Source organism: Aythya ferina (assembly GCF_964211825.1).
Source record: "Aythya ferina genome assembly, chromosome: 7".
Classification (NCBI taxonomy): Eukaryota; Metazoa; Chordata; class Aves; order Anseriformes; family Anatidae; genus Aythya; species Aythya ferina.
The window spans coordinates 27500309-27521038 of NC_140302.1; the positions used below are offsets into that span (position 1 = coordinate 27500309).

The 20730-nt window shown below is 43.2% G+C and overlaps 2 protein-coding genes and 1 long non-coding RNA gene across 6 annotated transcripts; 2 read left to right on the top strand and 1 right to left on the bottom strand.

The window, feature by feature from the left end:
- On the top strand, nt 1-16636 carry PDCD4 (programmed cell death 4). Of its 3 annotated transcripts, none has more exons than XM_084525952.1 (13): nt 1-269; nt 2317-2422; nt 3689-3785; nt 6961-7260; nt 7837-7931; nt 9434-9547; nt 9783-10004; nt 10287-10384; nt 11595-11709; nt 12491-12598; nt 13625-13735; nt 14459-14598; nt 15869-16636. In XM_084525952.1, the coding sequence occupies exons 3-13, from the start codon at nt 3746-3748 to the stop codon at nt 15927-15929; spliced, it is 1404 nt and encodes a 467-aa protein (XP_084382078.1). In that variant the 5' UTR covers nt 1-269; nt 2317-2422; nt 3689-3745; the 3' UTR covers nt 15930-16636. The 3 variants fall into 3 exon arrangements, with proteins under 3 accessions (XP_084382078.1, XP_084382079.1, XP_084382080.1); XM_084525953.1 differs by lacking the exon at nt 1-269 and adding an exon at nt 2062-2172; XM_084525954.1 differs by lacking the exons at nt 1-269; nt 2317-2422 and adding an exon at nt 3359-3382.
- BBIP1 (BBSome interacting protein 1) lies at nt 14723-17242 on the bottom strand. 2 transcript variants are annotated; one of them, XR_014695016.1, is made up of 4 exons: nt 17102-17242; nt 16842-17022; nt 15085-15202; nt 14723-14957 (listed from the first exon to the last, which is right to left on the bottom strand). XR_014695016.1 is itself a non-coding variant. In XM_084525955.1 (3 exons), exons 1-2 carry the CDS (start codon nt 17145-17147, stop codon nt 16865-16867), a joined length of 204 nt encoding a protein of 67 aa, XP_084382081.1. In that variant the 5' UTR covers nt 17148-17242; the 3' UTR covers nt 14723-14957; nt 16842-16864. The 2 variants fall into 2 exon arrangements, 1 of the variants encoding a protein (XP_084382081.1); XM_084525955.1 differs by lacking the exon at nt 15085-15202.
- Nucleotides 17243-17958: 716 nt separating this feature from the next.
- Nucleotides 17959-20582, top strand: LOC311439807. Its single transcript, XR_014695017.1, has 3 exons — nt 17959-18191; nt 18320-19624; nt 19959-20582. It is a non-coding gene; the product is annotated as an uncharacterized lncRNA (long non-coding RNA).
- Nucleotides 20583-20730: the final 148 nt, after the last annotated feature.

Below are 20730 nucleotides of genomic sequence, written 5' to 3' on the forward strand. Positions count from 1 at the left end.
CCAGCCAATGGTTTCCTCCCCTGGGTGTCATGGGAGGGCTTGGCCAGCGAGCGAGAAAGGGAGGGGAGAGTTTGAAAACAACCCAGCAGGCGCTAAGGGAGGAAGAGAGCTGGGAAGTGACCCGCTCGCCTCTCTTGCAGCACTCTGCTCCAGGTGGAGGGCAGCAGGGGCTCCCAGCGGCTCCCCACGCGGCGTGGCGTGGCACGGTGTGACACGGTGTGACACGGTGTGACACGGTGTGGCACAGCGTGGCAGAGCTCCTGGCACAGGTAACCTCGCGTGGCAGCTGCGGGTTGCCCACAGATGCTCAGAAGGGCTTTTTTCTTGTTTTCTTTTTTTTTTTTTTCCTAAGAAAACCTGGGTTTGGTCTGAGTGATGCATGGTTTTCTGCCCTCTTGTTTCGAGGGGGATTTGGGAGGTATGTTGGCTACTATTACAGCTGGGGGATGGAGGCAGGGAGGGAGCAAGCAGCCCTCTGCAGCTCAGAGATTTGTGTGTGATTGGCTCTGTCTGTTCAATATTAAGGTTTTGAGGCTGGGAAGGCAAAATGGTGATATCTTTTAGTAGGCTGGTAGATAACTGTGGGAAAATACGAATAATCTTGCATGCACATCAGTCCTTTTTCATGTCACAGTGTCTTAGAAATCTGAAAGTATGGACAGTCAAACATAGACGAGATTTTCAGTGTTTGATAACCGGGGTGCTAATAGAGACGTGCAGCAGAAGAAAGGAAACCTACTCTGTTTTCTTGTCTGGCAGTGTGCTGGTTAGTTCAGGAGCGTTCATCTTCTCTTGATTTAATCACCCTGCTTTTGGGCCTCGTGGAAGTGACCCAGTCCAAAATTTAACCAGAAAAATCCTCCCCTAAATTTTCTGCGGTGCTTTACACCAGGTAGTAGCAATTGCCATGTGTTTTGTGGCATCTTCTCTTGTCACTATTTCAAAATGCTTTTTCTGCCACCTCCTTTCTCCTCTTCCAAGCTCCTCTCCTGTCTTGCTGCAGGGAAAGCCGAATTCCCTGATCTTTGCTAGTGGATAGAAATTATTTTCCAGATTTCTGGGCTGTAGTGGTATGTACTACTCGGTTAGGGTGAAAGAGCAAACTAGAAATTATTTTTTGATTGATGGGGGGAACAACATAGTTTGAGGTTGCTTCTGGGTTGCTTATGAAAAAAAAGCCTTGTGTGAGCATGTGAAACTGTCCCGACTTGAAAATGCCTGGAAAAAAAATGCCTGGAACCTGGAGTCTTCAGGAACAAGAAAGATTTTCTTCCTGTCATTTGCCCGACGGGAGCAGCATTTATCATTTATCACTAGAAACACGGCAATCACGCCGCATGCTCGTTTCCCAGATCACTGTTGTTTTGATTCTTAACCCTACTTCTGATGATTCATGTGGAGCCGGGCCAGCAAATGCACTCGGAGCCTCTTACACAAGGGAAGCCTGGCTTTTAACTCCCTCAAAACCACGCCAATTTGGAGCAAAAATCCACTGGAATAATACCTAACAGCCCCATAAAACTCAGCTCATGGGGCATTTATGTAAAAAACAGCGTGAAACCCAGCTGGTAGGGGACGAACTGAGGGGGATTCTCTGTGGGGAGTGAAAAACCTACAGGGCACAAACCCCTCAGCGGGGCGGTGTGGGGACATGGGGAAACGGGTTGTGAGGCTGCCTCCATGTAAAACCTGCACGAGGCAGGAAGGTGGAGGTTTGGGGCTGAGTGAGGGTGTAGGACTGTAGGTGTGCAGGGTGTAGGACTGTAGGGGTGCAGGTACAGGCCACACAGCCCAGCAGCGGCCCCCTCCCCACCCGAATGGTTCCGTCCCGCTCCCCCCGCCCCTCATGGTCTCGCCCCCCTCCTCTCCCTTCTCTGCCCAGCGGGCCGAGCCCCCCCCCCCACCTCACCTCCCCACCCCAGTCCGCTGATTGGCCGAGGCGGCGGGCGGGAGCCAGCCAATCAGCGGCGCCGCTCGCAGCCGTGTCGCTGGGGGGAAGAAAACCCAAACAAGCGGGGCCGGGGGGCGGGGCTCGGCCGAGCGGAGCCGAACGGAGCCGAACCGAGCCGAACCGAGCCGAGCCCGGCCCCGCCCCGCCCCTAACGGTACCGCTCCCGGCTGAGGGCTGAGGGGAGGCGCCCGGCCCGGCGGGCCCCGAGGGGCTCCCGTGAGGTGCGGGGCAGCCCTGCTGTGGGGAGCTGCAGCCAGGGCTCTGATTGACGTCTATTATCCTACCCGAAACCTAAAGTTCTGTTATAAACTACGTTTTTCTCTTAATTGGTGCTGAAATTGGGGGTTTTGTCTGCTTTTTCAAAGAGGTGCAGCGGCTGATGGGACGTCCCGCTGGGAGGGGTGCAGCGCTGCTGGCATAGACCCACCGCACGGCCAGCCCTGAGGAGGAGCTGCTGGATGACTGTGTGAGGTAAACGCCAAGCAAACGTGTCTGAATTGAGCAAATGTGAAGCAAAATTCCCTGCTCTGAAGCTGTGGGTAGACCCGTGTGGTGCCAGGGGGTTGGGCTCGACGTGTCCCTTCCAACGCTGGATATTTGGATATGTTCAGGGGTTAAAAATGGTGTGGGGATGAGGAGGATCGCGTGTTGCATTAAATTAACTGTTGGGATGGGTGTTAGGAAATGACAAGGTGGTGGCAGTTTGGTACCGTGCCCTAACCCTTCAGTTCCTTTCCTGTCAGCGCGCTGTGATGAATCGTGTGCAGTTGGTAGGTCTGTGGCAGGAAAGTGGGCATAAAAGGGGAAAACCAGGAAAGGAGAAAAGCGGAAGGGAGCGATGCCGTTTGGTGTCACAATCTTGCCACTCAACGGTAAGCTGCTTTCAGGGCAGAAATGGATGAGAAAGAAGAGCCACGGTATTCTGATGGGACAGGCACGTACTGGTAATAGTCACAGCGCTACAAAGTGATCTGTGAGGATCTCGCAGGTAAAAAAAAAAAAAAAGTGCACGGGGAGTTGTGAGGCTGCTTTAATTTTGTGTACATAAAGGGAAGATGGATGAGCTCGGGAGGGATGGGCTCTTTCACAGTGACCTGTGGTGGTTTGTGGAATAGCAGCTGCTAGGAAAAGAGAGCAACAAAAAAAAGTGAAATGTTCAAACTTACCCCGTGCTGATTGGCACAGAGACATGTGAAAGTTTGACAGTTGTACATAAACACATACGTTAAAATATAACCACTGTGTCCTTGAGGGGAGGAACAAAAATATCTTGTTTTTTAAGGATTTGTCTGAACTTGATAAACAAGTACCATTTTATCAGTATAGTTCAACCTGAAGAACATTTCTCTTGTGGATGCAATTATTACATTGATATCGCATGCTTTTGTAGATAACTGCTCTGCAGAGGTGGACGGTCCTAGGTTGATAGAGGTGACTTATCAACTTAAAAAAGCTGCATACAGGGGGCTTGTACCCTTAACATAACGGTTTTTATCCTGGTTCCTCCTATATAAGCAGCAGAACTAACAACTGCTGAGACATAAAGGCTTTGATAGATGTGTTTAAGGGTGGTGCTGTCTCATGTTACATCTTCTACCTTCTCAGGAGTTTTTCAGTGGCTACTGGTAGTTAAGTATAACTTAAACATATTTTGTGAGTGAAGCCTTCATAGCTCTGTACTCCTTTCGGATTTAGTCTAGTGCTTTTCTTCACCTGGGCTTCTCCTTTTCCATTTAGGCCCTGAAGGGAAAGCGTTGAGACTTTACATTTCACAGTCAGTTCTGTTAAGCAACTATGGAAATAGAAAAGGAGCACGTTTATGTTAACACAACAGGTAAGTAATAGATTCAGTACCTTTTACTTATATTTGCTTAGCTGACCTCAAGTGTTCTCTGTTGTAAATCGTACTGCCTGTTAATTTTTAACACTGCTGCTTTAAGAAAAAAACTTCACATATTTAGAGAATATGTGTTGAAGTTTTTTTTTTTTTTTTAAAGGTTATTTCTTTCAAGTATATATTACAATATCCTGCTTGATGTTTATTTTGAAGCTGCTCTGAAAATAATAATGAATATAACATTTCTCCCATAAGTTAGTAAATAGTGACTTTCAACTCTGTCATGTGATTTTTCAGTAGTGCAGGTGTAAAGGCAGGTGTGAAACTGCCTTGAAATTGACAGCTTGGTCCATATCACAAGCACATTTTATCATGCTTGGTCAAATTAATGTAATTTCATGTTGTTTTTATGTGCCTTTCAGAGATTGTGATGATCTGCACCAACCTTCTTATGTCAATTAGTTTCTGTAGGTTTTGTAATTCTTTTTTCTAAAAAACAAACAAAAAAAAAAACAAAAAACTACATATGGATGGTATGCGATGCAGTTGAAGTGGCAGCATTCTCCATATGAACTCTTACTTTAAGCTTGAAGTAGTTTGCTGCAGAAGATGCATTGCTTCTCAGCATTTTAGAATGACGTTTGGAAAATGGATGGGAGGCTGTGAGATATCTAAATTGATCTAATTTGGTCAAATGAAACTTGTAGGTAGGTAAGTATTTGCTGAACGTTCTTTTTGTCTAATAGTAGTGCCCATAAAAGCACAGCTTTCAACTATGCCTGCTAGGCTTAATAGCAGGTTAATTAGATCAATTTGGATAACTTTTTAATATGTGGTAAGCAAAGCCTTAAAGTGTATAGGATGCTGTTCCTGCTTGTATATGTGATGTAGATCTTTCCAATGTCTCATTTTAACGTCATTTTTTGTGTACTTCTAATGAAAGAGATTTATAAAATTATTCAAAGCTAGTTTAATCTATTTTTATTTTTTTTTTCAACCTAATTAGGTGACTAACAGTGAAGGGCCAGTAGGTCACGGTATTGTGGAGTAAGAGGCTACAGGTGGCACTTACATGGTGTTACATAAAAATAAAAAAAATGTAGTAAGAAATCAGTAATGCAGTATGAAATCCTGAGTCTTACGGGTTGGACGTTTCCTGTGGATGATTAAATTTAGATTTGAACCTGAGATTGGGACTGTGTAGAGGCTACACTGTTGTCTCCCCCTTTTTTCTTAGTAGTCAAAGTCGTGATTGACTCGTGTTAATTAAATGTTGACCATTTTCTTTGAAAATGGAGAGAAGTAAGTGGTCATCGAAGAGTGTAGATCCTGTGTAGCCTGGTTGCAGGTCTGAACTGGAGAAATTCATGGGAGACTCAGCATGGTGCAGAATCTTAATTCAGTTATCTGAGATGAGCTGGTTCTGCTGGCGAGGGCTCCCTGGGGAAGAGAAGGAAGGAAACCTGTTCAGTTTTGCTTTTTTGCCCTCTGCTAGCTTTATGCAAATCTTTCATTGTGGTATTAAAATATTATAAAGCTGAGAGTGCTTGTTGTGGGAATTCTTTTCTGTACGTAATGGATGCTTTTCTTTTTTTAGCTTGCTGCAAGCGTAAAGGGAATGCTTTTGTGGGAGTAATGAGTGGAAAGATGAAGCTTATATGGGAATGACTGCATTATTGTTCAGCTATAGCATTCACATCTGTGAGCACTAATATCTAAATGTTGCTTCTTTGATCATGAAGGAGGCAGTTGCATCAGGATTTCTTCATTTTGCAGTGCAGTGTCCTCTTTGATATGAGTAAATACTTTGAGGTTGGAAATATTTTATTAGTGCACTTTGCTTTCAAAACATTTTCATGAGCTTGTTTTGAATTGGAAAAAAAAAATCCTGTTCTGAGAACTGTTGCCAAATGAACGCTTTTAATTAGAATGTATTGGAATGGTAAAGTAATATATTTGGCTACGTTCAAATAGAAGTTTAAAATACTCTTCATGTTCTGGGTTTAGGGCTGCAAACTTTTCTGTAAAGCAGGTTTGGCACAGCTGGAAAAGCAGCTTCTTCTGTGCACCTCATCAGTGTACATCCTGGGGTTGGGGCCATAGGCTGTGGCTGTGAGACTCTACCAACTGCAGGAAAAAAAAAAAAAAAAAGAAGAAGGAAGAAGAGGGGGAAGAAGAATTTACAGGGACTTTTGCACTAAATAAAACATTCTGCTGAACCATAGAGTTCATGTGGGGGAGAGTCTAATTCTCTGAAATACAAGACTTTAATGCACATTTAAAATTTGTATCTAACTTAAGAAAATTGTGAAAATCAGTGAAATTATTGCACCTCTCAATGCTCTGAAATATTTTTGGATTGTTAAGTTGTGAGAGGGCTTTTTTCATTGTGCAGAGGGTGTTTTAGAAGGAAACAGGGCTTGTTACCTATTACATGTGATTGTAGCGGGGAAAAAAACATGGTAATTTTTAGAAAAAGTCTTGAACTACCCCACAGTAAGGAACAATCCCTAAAGAAGAGAGATCACATTGTTTCAAAATACTTTATTCTGAGTTTTTGTTACCAACCTTTCCAGATTTTGTATTAAACTGCACTTTTTTCATACCTTTAAAAACAGAAATTAGTGATCTCATTCTTGTATTTTAAGTGTAAATCATTGATTTTTCCAGATAGTGAGCTTTGTTTGAAATTCCTTGAATGAGAGGAATGTTGCTTGATGATGTAGGAAATTAATTTCACTTCGGTGATTATTCTGTTAATGTTGCTGAGTTCTTACAAAATTTACTGCATTGGCAGTTCTGTTTGTTTCCAAGTCAAGCGATGAGTGGGTGGGGTGATAACAGGGCACCTAGACCTTCTGTGCTGAGGAATTCTGATAGATTGTTTAACACGGGTGGAGTTCTTTGCGGTTTACCTGTTTATAAATGGTTTATTCATTTGCTGTCTGCCTCTTGACATATGCTCTGTTTAGATTGTGGATGGTATGTGGAGGGGGATAAGGAACGCCTTATTGCTGTGATGTATGGACATATTTAAATTAAACACCACCGTTTGCCTGTTGAATATGAGTGCTGTTAAATGCTGTAATCCATTTTAAATGCAGCATTTTGGTATTTTAACATAAAATACTTTAAAACAGTAACAAAATTTCCACTTTGCCTCCTTTTTAAGAACTTGAGAACCTCAGTGATGCTCCATTTTCCGGTGATGAAGAAAATGGTGGGTCTGACGAACGAAAGACTGAAATCAATGGAAATTGGATTCCTGCAACTTCGATTACTGAAGCCAAAATAAACGCTAAAGCCAAGAGACGGTTGAGGAAAAACTCTTCCAGAGATTCTGGGCGAGGAGACTCTGTCAGCGAGAATGGAGAGACACAGAAGACTGGAGTTGTCATTCCAACGAGCCCAAAGGGGAAACTCCTGGATAGGCGGTCCCGGTCCGGAAAGGGAAGGGGTCTGCCAAAGAAAGGTTGGTGTAGCTTGGTGAAAAGATTACTGTGATGATGATTCTGTCAAGAACAGAGATTTTGTTGTCACTGAGAACCATACTTGTAGCCCACAGTCTATGCAGGCATTTGCTCCTATTGCCACCTACCAACTAAAAAAAGCTAGGTGGAATCTTTATATCAAAAATTTTTGAGTATCATTAAGTAACTTGTGTCTTTGAGTTAGGTATCTTTTAATAGTAAATTGAAGTAATCTTTTAATAGTAAATTGAATATGAATTTGAACTATTTGGGGTTGAGGCGGTTCACAGGAGTGTTACTAATGCGAACTGAAAGCATGGCTATATTCGAAAGTATGGTTGTTTCAAACTTCAGCAATTCTTACATAGTTCCATTCTTCTAGTGTCTTACTGGAAAGTAATGAAAAGACTGGTTGCTGAAGTGGGAACGTGTCAGAGAGACACTTCTGCCCTTTTCAGCAAATATGGCTAGAGTCAGGAGGTGGTCACAAGCACATACTGAGTCAAAGAATGTTGGGATGAACTGAAATTATTGCATGTAAGCTGACTGTCCTTGCTTGCTGCCCTCTATTTCGCCAGGTGGAGCAGGTGGTAAAGGAGTTTGGGGAACACCAGGTCAAGTGTATGATGTGGAAGAAGTAGATATTAAGGATCCTAATTATGATGATGACCAGGTAGGGCAAATTTCCTTGCACAATGCTTGTTTTGATTTCCGTTATTACTTAAAATTGCCGTGATGCTTATATTAATGAAAGTTTAACCTCACAAGTTATGCGGGTGTTGGACTATCTGTACTAAATGCTCATTTTTATGTTCAGTAATGGATTGTTGGCTAGCTAAAGGGGTGTGATGTAGGAGTGTGGCAGTGTAACACTATAGATCTTAGACCTAAACTTTCCCTCTGTGTCTGACTAGGCAGTGTGGTTTTCCCAGGTGTGTTCTTTCATTGCTTGTTCCAATGAAGGTGAATGTTGCAATGCTGCTCTAAATTGCAAGCAAGCACCAAGTTAAAAATACCACACAGATTTTTAATTTGGGAGTTTAGTCCATGACAGTATCTGTTAGGGATTGCTCTCTTCCTTATATTTCTCTTCCTTATATTCCCAACATAGCCATTTCTTGTATCTGCTTGGTATTTGTTGTGGAAGATTGTGCCCTACAGCCATATTATTGGGGAGAACATCCCCCGAGTGATGGAGGAATCCTTTGAGCAGAGGTTGCTGCTTGTAACCATAGCTGCTGAGGTGATGCTATCTCGGTATGCCAGGACCTGCTTTCAGAATCATTTTTTCCTGCAATTCAACACTGACATCAGCAGACATGGCTATTGAAAACGAACCTGATGATTTCATAAAATGAAGCTTTATGAAGAATTAATATTCCAAGGAATACCTGCATGCTTAGCTTTTCGTAAACATAGTCTATTGTGATAGGAAAAATAGGCTTTTGGTCTTCTGCTGGAATTCTTGACTGTGGAAAGCTTCCTTCTGATAGATATTAGTTGGAAGCTTCTTTTTTTTTCTTTTAAATATTGCTTTGATCTCTAGTATTGCTCTGAGTATTACTTCTGAAGTCTTTGAGGAACTGAATTATAGTGGAGAACTCTTCAGGACCAGGTTATACAGGAGGCAGCTGCTGTGTGATTCCTTTTTCTCTTTAGGGAATGTCTTCACTCACAAATGTTCTGAAAATGCCTTTCTCTGTCATGCTATCACCTGTCTGATCACAAAGTCCCTCCAGGGAAGAGGGAAAACAGGCAGGCTTGTCGTGCTGTCAGGGACAGAAGTACCATTGCAGGGAAGGCTGCTATAAGTTAAATCTTCTGTTGCAGCACAGATAACTCAGCTGGGCTTTAACAGGAGTTTCTGTCACCCTCCCTTGAGTACATAGGTACTTGATCTCTGTGTTTGTATAGTGTCAGCAGAAATCCAGTGACAGAGTTTGAACTATTTTCTGTCATTGAACAGTAAATTCAAAATATAAGAAACGTGACATTTAGCCAGCATCATCCACAGTTAAACTGTAGAGACATAATCTGGTGTTTTCTGGTAGAATACTAAAATATAAAAGCATTAGGGATGTAGAAGGTGTTTTTTGATGCTATTAATGCTGCTGAAGATTTAAGAAGTGACTACTGTTTACAAAAGGGTTTATGCTTTTGTTTCTTTTGAAATAGGAGAACTGTGTCTACGAAACAGTAGTTCTACCTCTGGATGAAAGAGCATTTGAAAAAACTCTAACACCAATCATACAGGAATATTTTGAACACGGAGATACTAACGAGGTTTCGGTATGTCACATGCCTTTATTTACTTCAGGGGGCAAACCTGTAGTGCACAAGGGAATCCAACTGCCAGCTGTAAATGAGTGTTGGCAAGAAATGTGCAGTAAAAATAGCTAAGCAGTTATATTCATTACATAAGCAGAAGCGTACGTGTACGTGTGTATACGTATTTGTTTATAATATATATTTAATATTGAAATGATGAAATGTTAATCTGTTTTGTTTTTCAAATCTTATTCAGGAGATGCTGAAGGATCTAAACCTCGGTGAAATGAAATACAGCGTGCCAGTGCTGGCTGTTTCCTTGGCGCTGGAGGGGAAGGCTAGTCACAGGGAAATGACATCTAAGCTTATCTCCGACCTTTGTGGGACAGTAGTAAGCAAAACTGACGTGGAAAAATCATTTGACAAACTGCTTAAAGATCTACCTGAATTGGTGTTGGATTCTCCCAGGGCACCCCAGGTATATCTGCAAATTTTTGTGGTAGAAGTCAAAACCTTTTCCTTCTAAATTACAGCTAAAATTGATCAAGCAAATTGAAACAAGGCACTGCGTTTTGAAAAACAGTTATAGATTGTCTTGGTATCTGTAATCCCCTATCCAGTTTCCCAGGCTGTGTTTTCTACTTTGAGCTGTCTCATTTAAATAAAATCTGAAAACCAAATACGTTGTAACTTTCTACTTAAGCTGTTTTGAAATTCAAGGTTTATATAAAATGCTTTTTTTTTTTTTATTTATTTATAGTTGGTTGGCCAGTTTATAGCTAGAGCTGTTGGAGATGGGATTTTAAGCAGTACTTACATAGATGGCTACAAAGGCACTGTGGATTGCATCCAAGCTCGGTAAGTTTCTTGCTTTCTATAGCAACGTTTTTTTCTATTCCACATGCCTGAGAAGGAAATCATGAATACGGGGCTTCAGGATAAACCATGTGGTTCTGTAATTGCTTTTCTAATTTCAAACTATCAAAAACCCACATCTGCAACAACAAAACCCAGAATTGCGGATGCCAGAGGAGAAGTACTGAAAGTGCCTTAAAACTATATTCGATACACTGGAGTTCATCTTGTCAGGTTTGTCTGGCTTTTGTTTTGGGGGGGATAACCTGAGCTGAAACTAGACGTGACTATAGAGGGTTGTGTCTTCTACAGAGAAAAAAGCTTTAATGTGACTAAGGACTAATAGCATTAAGACAGCTGCTGTAAATATGTTGTGAAGTACGCAAGTGATCAAGTGTTTTGCCTCACAAAGATTTTAAGTTTGTGTAGTGTTTTCCTAGACTTCCTTTCTGATGTTTCATTTATCAATAAATAGAATTGTTTTCAGTTCCAGGGTGAGTAGTCTGAAGGAGCAATCTCTGAGCAAAGAGGAGCATTTCAGTAACTAGCCATGCATTTTTAATTTTTTCCCCATAAGTATGTTTCAGGCTCGATACTGAGATGCTAAACTCATACAACTTCTAATGGTGCTTAACTGGAGCTGTCTTTTTTTCACTGTTTTTCTTCTCAATGAAACAACAAACATCCCTAGTTCACAACATTTTTGCAACTACATATTTGCCTTCTGAAATGCTGTCTTGGCTTAAATTCCAAAGGTTTCACAATTCTTTAGACAGAAAACATTTCAGTGCAAAAGCCACTTTTCAGCATGGAAGCAACTCAAGCCTCTTGTTCTGAGATACACATGCTAGCCTGCATTTTTGGAGGAGCCCAGATACAGTTCCTCCCTACAAAAGAAACTATTAAATTCTTTCCTATGAGACTCTTTCAGGTTCTGCATTGATGACACACAAACACTACCATTGTAGGATTGTTCCCTGTTCAGAGCAAAACATAACCAAAAGTGTACGGGTGGTAGAAGGAGAGCACAGGAAGGGTTCTCTTGCTGGCTTCTTGATCTGGGAGGCCCAGTGGAGTTATTAAACCTGACCTTTTTCCAGAGATAGGATCACTTTGGTCAGAGAAGAACAGTGGGGGTGAGGGTGTAGATGCTACAGATGTCTTTTAGAGATTTATTATGAAACTTTACTAAAATCTGAATTTCTTTTTCTAGAGCGGCTCTGGACCGAGCCACTGTGTTGCTGAGTGTGACAAAGGGCGGAAAGCGTATAGACAACGTGTGGGGGTCAGGAGGCGGCCAGCAGTCTGTGAAACACCTTGTTAAAGAGGTAACTCATGTCTACAAAACTCTTCTCCCCAGAGTTTACTGTTTGTCTAAGCTTACGTTGTTTGGGATGGAGCAAAGAGATGCATACATCCCATAGCAAAATGATGTCTCGAGTGTTGTCTTTTATTTTATATCTTTTTATACAAAGTAGGTTTTAAAAACTGATATAGATCCATTTGTGGATGGAAATGGATGTCCGTAGTGGTCAGTGGGGGGAACATACTAGGTAATATTCTTTATTGCAAGATTACACCTATTCTTACTTTAACCAAAATTTTAAGCACTTAGCTTTTAGGAGTTCACAGTACAAAATGATGAAGTAATAGAGGAGCCAACATGAAACTGGCTAAACTAAACTATCTTTTTGGCATCAGTGATTAAAAGCACTGTAATAACTCAAAAAAGAGGGAGGAGGCAGAAACAGGGAAGCTTGATGGTCCCTGCTATGAAGCAAGGAGGTTTAAAGGAAGCAGTCACCTTGTAATTCCTAGTTTGTGAGTGTAGCAGATGACAGGAGCTCGGGGAGAAGATAAGTTTATGTAGATATCTTACAAAACAATGTGCTTGCATATTTGTCTTACATTATGGGCAGGTATTTGGCTTACATTGTGTTTCAGGTCTCAATTTAATTACGTTTATAAAAACACTAGCTGCAAGTTTCAGGAACTAACTTGGTGCCAGGTTGATTATGCAGCATGAAAAAAACAGATCATCATCAAAACAGTTGACAGCTTTTAAATCTTGTATCTAATTAGTTTTTGTTTTGTTTTAAAATTCAATAGATTGATATGCTGCTGAAAGAGTATTTGCTTTCCGGAGATGTACTGGAAGCTGAACGTTGCCTTCAGGAACTGGAAGTACCCCATTTTCACCATGAACTTGTGTATGAAGTAAGGAGAAATCAGTCCCTTTGAGGACTGCCAGTAAAACCAACAGATTTTGTTTTGATGTGGGCATGCATATAACGTAACTGGAATTTGAAGCTGAGGTTGCAAGTTCTGATGTTATTTAAATAACTAAATTATTTCATGTAAAGCTAATGGTTTATGTGTTCACTGTGCGTATGTTGTGCAAGAAGTTGCTGGTCCCTCTGGGAATATCCAGAGTTAATTTTTTTTTTTTGTTGTGTTCAGATTATTACAGATCTCTGAGGTCAGCTTATTTTCTGCTGAAGAATAGCAGCAAATAGTCATAGCTTGTATTGGTGTTGACTTGCTTTAATTGCGTACTACAACAGATTTTAGACATCTGTGTATTCTAATGGGTGTTCCCTATTTCTGTTAAGTTATGAAGTTTTCTCTTTAGGGTGGAATTATTCCTTCTAGTACATCTGTAAAAAGCTTTGAGATGTTTTAGAACCAGACTATATGAGAGAAGGATCTTTGTTTTATGTGGAAGGTGACTGTTCAGAACTGGGAGATGGTTGTTCACCAGTAAGGCCAAACACCCACAAACTGCAACATTTACTCTTCAATAAATTGACTCCTTTTAGAAAATCCTCTTAGGATAGGAAAACAGATACCTCTTGGTTGATGGGGTTTGTGGAGACCGGTAAAGTTGTAAATTTTCCTCTAAAGTCCTGGATGCAAAAATCATAGATAGAAAAATTCATCTGTGCTGCAGCAACCAGATGGGTAGTCATATACCTCTCAAACCAGGAAATATTCTGCACTGTCTACTCCTTTCTGTTTTTTTTTTTTTTTTTTTTTTTTTCTCATACCTTTTATCTTTATGCAAATAACTTTTCATCAGTCTTTCTTTTCAAATAATAGTATCATGGAATTGTATACGATTGCATTTTCTGGGGAGACAAGTCCACAGTAATGCGTTCATTGCGTTTTGTACTTCATGTGCTTACATGTGTACTTGAACCACTATTTTCTTTTCAGTTAAAATGCTTACATGATTTGTTTTAGGCAATTGTGATGGTTTTGGAGTCAACTGGAGAAAAGACCTTTAAAATGATGCTGGATTTGTTGAAATCTCTCTGGAGATCTTCTGTCATCACTGTGGACCAAATGAAAAGAGTAAGTGTGGCACTTACAGAATACTGGAAAAGGTCTTTAAAAACTTGCTTAGTTTTTACCCACTTTTAATAAGTATTTATAGCCCATTGCTGACTCTTCTGCTTTTTTTCCTCCCTTCTCTCCATGGTCACTCTGTATCCCATACAGATAATGCCATTATCTCATACAGACAATGTCATTTTCCTCACACACATTTCTCGTGTATTGGAGGGAGTACAAAGGGGTTCTGAGCAGTGGTTTTCTCTTCAGCTGTGGGGTACGGAATATCTGAATCTTCACTGAAAGATTTTCAACTGATTTTATGCAATTAAATGATAAAAAAGCAATCATAGTATGCTGTGATATAGCTACGTGTCTTTAAAATTATTTTTCTTATCCAGTATACTTCATAATCGAGAAGTGTGTTTTCTTCCTTCTGTTACTACCCGTGCAAAAGCAGCCTGGCTATCACAGAAACCCAGATAGCACAGAATGTATGACTTAAGAAGCTTAAAAATTCAGCTAGTGTATTTATATAGATGGGTAGTTACATAATACTGTGCTATTGGTTGGTATTACACCTTGCTTTGCCACTAATTTGCAGGTGCTCTGCTTTCAGTTTGTTGAAACTGTCTGAAGTATACGTGAAATTACATAAAAAATCATCCTCTGAGTGCAAAAGGGCGTTTTAAAATAATACAATCATTGAATAACCAGATTATTATTTGTGTTCTTACACTACAGGGCTACGAACGAGTTTACTGTGAAATCCCCGACATTAACCTGGATGTGCCACACTCCTATTCTGTGCTGGAGCGGTTTGTAGAGGAATGCTTTCAGGCTGGAATCATCTCCAAACCACTGAGAGACCTCTGTCCTTCAAGGTAGGTGTTTTAATAGAGATACTGCTTTTTATCCCCACTGTAGGTAACAGAAAGCAGGATCTTCGTGACCCGAGTGTTAGAGATTGGAACCCAAAACTATGAAAGATGGAAAAACAGAAGAGGGTTGGACTGGGAAACCGTTTATTAAAAAGCTGCACTAATACAAAACCTTTTGCATGGAGGCTGGGAGAAATACTTGAGCAAAGCAGGGCCTCTGCTGAATCCCCGGCACCATGCCTGTCTGCTCTGCAGAGGACAAAGGCCTGCCTCTCCTCTCAGCTTTGCCGATTTCCTGGGCAGAGATCAGCGCATCACTGAGATGCAAGAGTCAGATGTCACAACGATCCATGCAGGCAAAGCTGGAAGAAAAACAAAGCTTGAAAAACAGCTTAAATATACATTATCAGAGTTCTAGGATTAGACAACCGATTCTCCTTTTTTGTTCAGAAGGAACTGGGATATTTATGCGGTGTAAGCCCCACGTACCTGATCCTTTAGTATCTGCCCATCGTGGGCTTTGTAAGGTGCTTTTTGTTTTGTTAGTGTTTGTTTGAACTGCAGGTCATCAGTATTCTTTTCTCTCCTTACTGGTCAGTTTCATTTCCTGTGGGAAATGTGTGTAAAAATTTAAATTTGATGTTAAAACCATTACTCACAATTTTGCGCATTGGGAATATTGCTTGTTAGATCTTTTCCAGTCTGGGTGTTTCCTTAGGCTTCTTAAAGCATCTTGACAGCTTGCAAAAAATCAGGTTTGGAAGGTTTAGTGACTTCATTGAAAGCAGCCTCCACGTGTGGACTTCAGGCTTAATATTGAGTTAGTCTGTATTCCGATACCAACTGTTTTGTGGGCTTGGGGAGTAGGAGGGTTGAAAGTCATCGCTGCAGCAAACGCTTGATTATACTTCAATTCTCACGAATATATTGAGAGGCATTTTTGGCTTATGTACTTCAATTTGGGGTAGAAAAATGCCAATTTTAGGCAGCATCTTCTTCAAGTATGAATTACAAAAATAAATAGAAAAAGGTAAGCAAAGCAGAAAGAACTTGACAATACAGATTTTGAAAAGCTTCCTAGAAATGAACCAAGATGTGAGATGCAGGTGAATTTTCAGCAGTTGAAGGGTGATTGTCAGCATTATCTTGCCGAGTCTTTTACACCTCGTATTTGACTCCCAAGATCAAAAGAAGATTCTTCACGGTGATAGATGAGAAAAAGAAATTACTCCACTGTAAACTTCCTGAAAATATACTTTGTGCTCTCTTACAGGGGCAGGAAGCGTTTTGTGAGCGAAGGAGATGGAGGCCGGCTTAAACTCGAAAGCTACTGAATGTGGGAACTGACTCCCGAAGCCTGAAGTTTAAAGGGACAAGAGATAGATATCTATATATATACAGACACGCGTGCTTGTTGGTGTGTGTGTATATATGTACGCACATATATTGTATACCAGAATTCTAAGAGTTGCTTAGCACAGTTCATATTTTTTTAAAAACACATCTTTGGGGTACAAATCATTTTTTTTTAAATAGTTTTATAAATTTCAGAAAGAACTTCTTTTTTTTTTTTTTTTTTTTTTGGCATACAGTAGAACAACTGGCCACTCCGCTGTGGTGGTGCCTTCAAATAAGCTACCTTTTTATAAGTGCCATACGTTGTGACCTAATCATTCCGTGTTTGCATCAATGTTTGACTGCCGCTCTTTCTTTCAAGGACAGTGTCTTCGTCATGAAATCACTGGCTTGTACAAAGCTTTATAGAAGGGTCAAGTTAAGCTGCTGTGATCCCATTTTCATTGCTGCTGAAGAAATACTGTGCTTTGGGAGAAAAAAAAAAATAGCTATTTCTTTGTTGTAAAGAGCCCATGGAAACGGAGTTGTTGGGTCATGGGACAAATTCACCTGTTCTGGGGCAAAACGCAGGTCGGTTTTAGATGTTCCAGCTACCACCTACCAAACCAGTCGAAATGTTTTTTCTATGTAACTGGAAAAGCGAAACGTTCTGGTAAAAACATATTAAAAAATATTTTTTTGTGAAGCTCTGCTTTCTGTCTTCATTTTCAAAATGATGTTTTACAACTGAACTGCTCCCATCTCTGACGGGTGAGGCGTACATCTATCACACTACGAGTTAGAAGATGTGAGAGAGCAGTGACTAAGCACTTAAATTACGGGTAACAATTTTAAAAAGTGTTGTTGGAACACTTTTAACGCGCCCCCCAGCCCCTATCCCCTCCTCCTACCTGTGGCCGGGCGGCTCCCGGCGCTAGCGCTGCGAGCCCGGCGCCCCCCCCGAGGCCCTCCCGGCCGCCTCGGCCGCCGCCCGCTGCAGCTCCTCCAGCTTCTCCAGCGCCACCGACTTGAGGGGCAGAACCTTGGGCTTGCACAGCACCATGGCGGGGACGTCCTCGGCCGAGAGCTGCCCTGGGGAGGGGACAGGCAGGGGGTGAGCGGGCAGCGCGCTGGGGCCGAGCCGAGCCGGGCCGTACCCGCCCGCCCCTACCTTGCTTGGGCAGCACCTCGCGGAACGCAGCCTTCCCCTCCGGCATGGCGCCGCTGCCGCCAGGAGAACTACAAGTCCCGGCGTGCACCGCACGGCGCAGCGCTCTGCATGCGGGGGCGTCTCCCTCGGGGCATGCTGGGAAATGTAGTCCTTACGGTGCGGGCAGGCATACCAGCAGCGAGGCCCAGGGGTAGTCCCGCGAGGTTGACCTGGCCGCCCGGGGTGTGTGCGGGTCGCCCCGCCCCGCCCGGGCCCTCTTAGTGTTATGGGATGGGCTCCGCGCCCTGCCCGCCCCGGGCTGTGTGGTGAAAGCCTGCACCCTGCTGACCCGGCCTCGGCAACCATGTGTTTAATTGCACTGAAATGCTGGGAGCACCCTTCAGCCTCCTCCTCCAGGGGCTGTGGGGAAAAGCACAGATGAACCCACTAAGTCACGAATCAGAACCAAAATGAGTGCCAAACAGCTTTCTGCCCCCTGTGCTCTCTGCTCTGTCTCAGTGTGGCCAGCCCCAAGCTTCCTGACCCACAGAGCTGCCAGCCACAGGGTCCCAGCCCCTCTGGAGTCCGCATTTAACTCCAGCTTCCCTACCACCACCTCCCCGACAGTCACACAGAGCCCCTACTCATACTCTGCTAGGGGTGTTTCCTCCTTGGCAACCTGCGGTGGGCAGCTGCTGGCCCCTCAGGTAGCCCGCTGCCACCCCACGGCTCCCTCGCTACGTGTGGGGCCCTGCGGCCGCCTCGCTTCCTGCCTTTGTGGAGCCGGCCAAAGACAACACCGCCGGCGTGGGCCAGCAGGGCCCAGCAGCCCAGTCCGTGCTCTGATTCACTTTATTCCACTCGCAGGTCAAAAGATTGGCATCGCTGAGGCATTGAAATGGACGCGCTCGCTCGGGACATCCTTCGCGGCCCTTTGAAGTGCGCAGGAGCCTTCCCGCTGGTTTCGGTGGGAATGGCCGCCTCCTTTGTCTGCTGTGCTAGTCGGGGTGTGCCAATTAGCGTTCCCCATTGATTGGGAGAGGAAAGGGCAAGGGACTGGAGACAGATTTATGAAGGTTGTGGATGTCTGTAGACCAGGACGTTTGACACGGTACGTGCAGTTTGCGAATTAGTAACTTGGTAGGTTTGGGTTTTGTTTTTGTGTTGATGGGCTTTGCGTGTTTATGTATGTAATTAGTTATTTATTTTGGTTATTTATTTATTTATTATTTTCCAAAGTGACCCTCCTAGCATCTCAGCTGGCTAGAAACGAGTGGAAAAGACAGCCAGTTACGAGTGAAAGTCTTGCACTGTGAAGCCAACAGTTACTCCTGCGGTGACAAATACGGCCTGCGGAGCAACAGAAGATGAACTGAAAAGCCAGCCATTGGAATTAAATTGCAAGATGGTTGTTTTGACAGAGCCGATGACCACCTGGAGTCCAGCATTATGTGAGGGTTGGCATTGGTAACAACCAGAGCCCCCCTCGGTCACGTAAGGAATCACTTTCCCAAGACAGTTTTCCTGCCAGCGAGGTTTGTTTGCTTGGTGGCAGGAAACAATGGCCAACTCGGGTTGTTACTTGAGTGTTTTAGTGACTGAGAAGTGGAATCTGGCTTCATGCTAAATCCATTCTCTTAGCTAGTCAAATGCCAGCTTGGCAGCCTGTCTATAAGCTGATAGCACTGAGAGTGGAGTGGCTGTGGGGATTGCTGTCAGCAGTCTCCGGTAAGTCTGCTTTTAAGACACCTCTTTCCATTGGGGAAAAAACACAGTTGCCATCTTCAGGACTGTAAGGACTGGATGAGAGAGAGGAGAGAGGCATGGGCATTGTCTGGAGCTTGGTGTTGCCCTTTTCAAGGTGCTTTACAAGCAGTGATGGGCTTAGCTTTGAGTCAGGCCAGCGTTCGTTCACTAGAGCAGTGACAACCACAGTCAGCAGGAGGGGAAAGCATGGCACGTAGGACCTAGTTCTACTCCTCTTGGAAGAACAACACAAGACATGAGTTTTTCAATTACCCGGTCTTATTTTGCAAAGGGAAGCACAGTTAGAGGTGGCACCCAGGTGCCTGGGGAACTCGGAGCAGTGCTGTGTGGTGATACCCACATCTCAAGTTGTGCCCTCACTGCGTGTGGCTTTTTAAAGTGCTGAGACTCGGCCTTGAGATCATAAAATCGTAGAATCACTCAGGTTGGTTGGAAAAGGCCTTTGTTGCCAGTGTGAGAGCACCACCCCAGACAAGGACAACGCACTAGGTTCCATCCTCGTTGTACTGATGTCGCAAACAAGTTATTCTTGTACGCTGCAGAAAGCCTCACAACCACAAAACCAGCAATAATTTTATAAATGATAAGCTTGTTTTCTTCCTCCTCTTCCCAGATATTCTGAGTACAGCAGGCAGCAGAGATGTGCATTGCTGGAATCCGGAGAGTTTCATAACGTGGCAGCCGCTTGCTGAAAGCCCTGCAGATACAAAACAACACTTATTTTAAGTCTTGAGAAATATCTTCTCTTACCAAGGAGAAGAAAAGAACCCAAAACATGTAGGTGAAGCAATATGGCCGGTTCCATTTGTTTACGAGGCTTGTTTTTTGTCTTTATACATTTTAAATGCTTTTTATTTGTATTCTGTTTTTTGAGCCTTTCAAGTTCATGTTTTCCATTTTTTTTCATACAACAAGAAAGTCTGGAATTGAGTCCTTTAAAAACAAAACTCCGGTTGAGAGTCCCGTATAGCCATGTAACTCCAGACACAGCGGGTTTAAAAATATCCCTGCTTTCATGAGAATTGCCCATCTCTCAGTGCTAAGTTTAAGTAAGTGCTTTGTTGACAGTTTAAGACGCTTTTAACAACACCTGTCTGTGTTTGCTTTCCAGGCAGATCCCTCTCTTCTTTTCCAAACATTTAGAGCTTGTCTCACCTCTGCATGTGCTGATGGGGTCAGAAATGCAGTGCATCAGCCTGGCTAACGCGTGTTGAATAATTCATACAAGTGCTTATGAAGGTACAGGTGTGTAGATTTCATGCCGTTGTCCCCCTAAGGTGCTGAGTGGTACCAGAGGGTGCAGAGCCCACCGTCCAGGCAGCAGGGGGAGGGTGGTGCTGCTGTCCCGGGAGCAGAAAGCCTCGGTGACTCCCTGGGGGAACCACAAATGCCTCCAGAGCATGATGTTTAACCCAGTCCTTGTTTTTGGAAGGCAGCTGACAGACGAGTGATTTCTTTTGGTTCACTTTGCTGAATGTAACGGCTTTAACTCTGCTGTGTGACGTGGTGCTGTTCCCGAGTCCACCACGAAGGAGACGTCCTCGCTCAGCGTGCAGGTTTGTCTTCCACTGCTGGGCACACACAAGTTATCCAAGGGACACAGAAACAGCTTTTTGGCCAGCTGCTCTTTCTGTTCTCTCTCTAGCCATAACGCCCGGTAAAAGCGGAGCCTTTTGCCTGCCTCACTGCTCCGTAAAAGCCCCGCTCTGGGCTGCCAGGCCCAGGCTGGCACTTCCAGGAGGTTACCGCTCTACTTGTGTGGTTTGAATCGCTTAAGTCTTTGGCCTTGTGCCTTCAAGTGCCAGCAGAGGCATGCTGTAATTGCCCGTAAATGCACCGTCTGTCATATTATTGTTTAATTATTCCAGCTTCTCACTGCCACA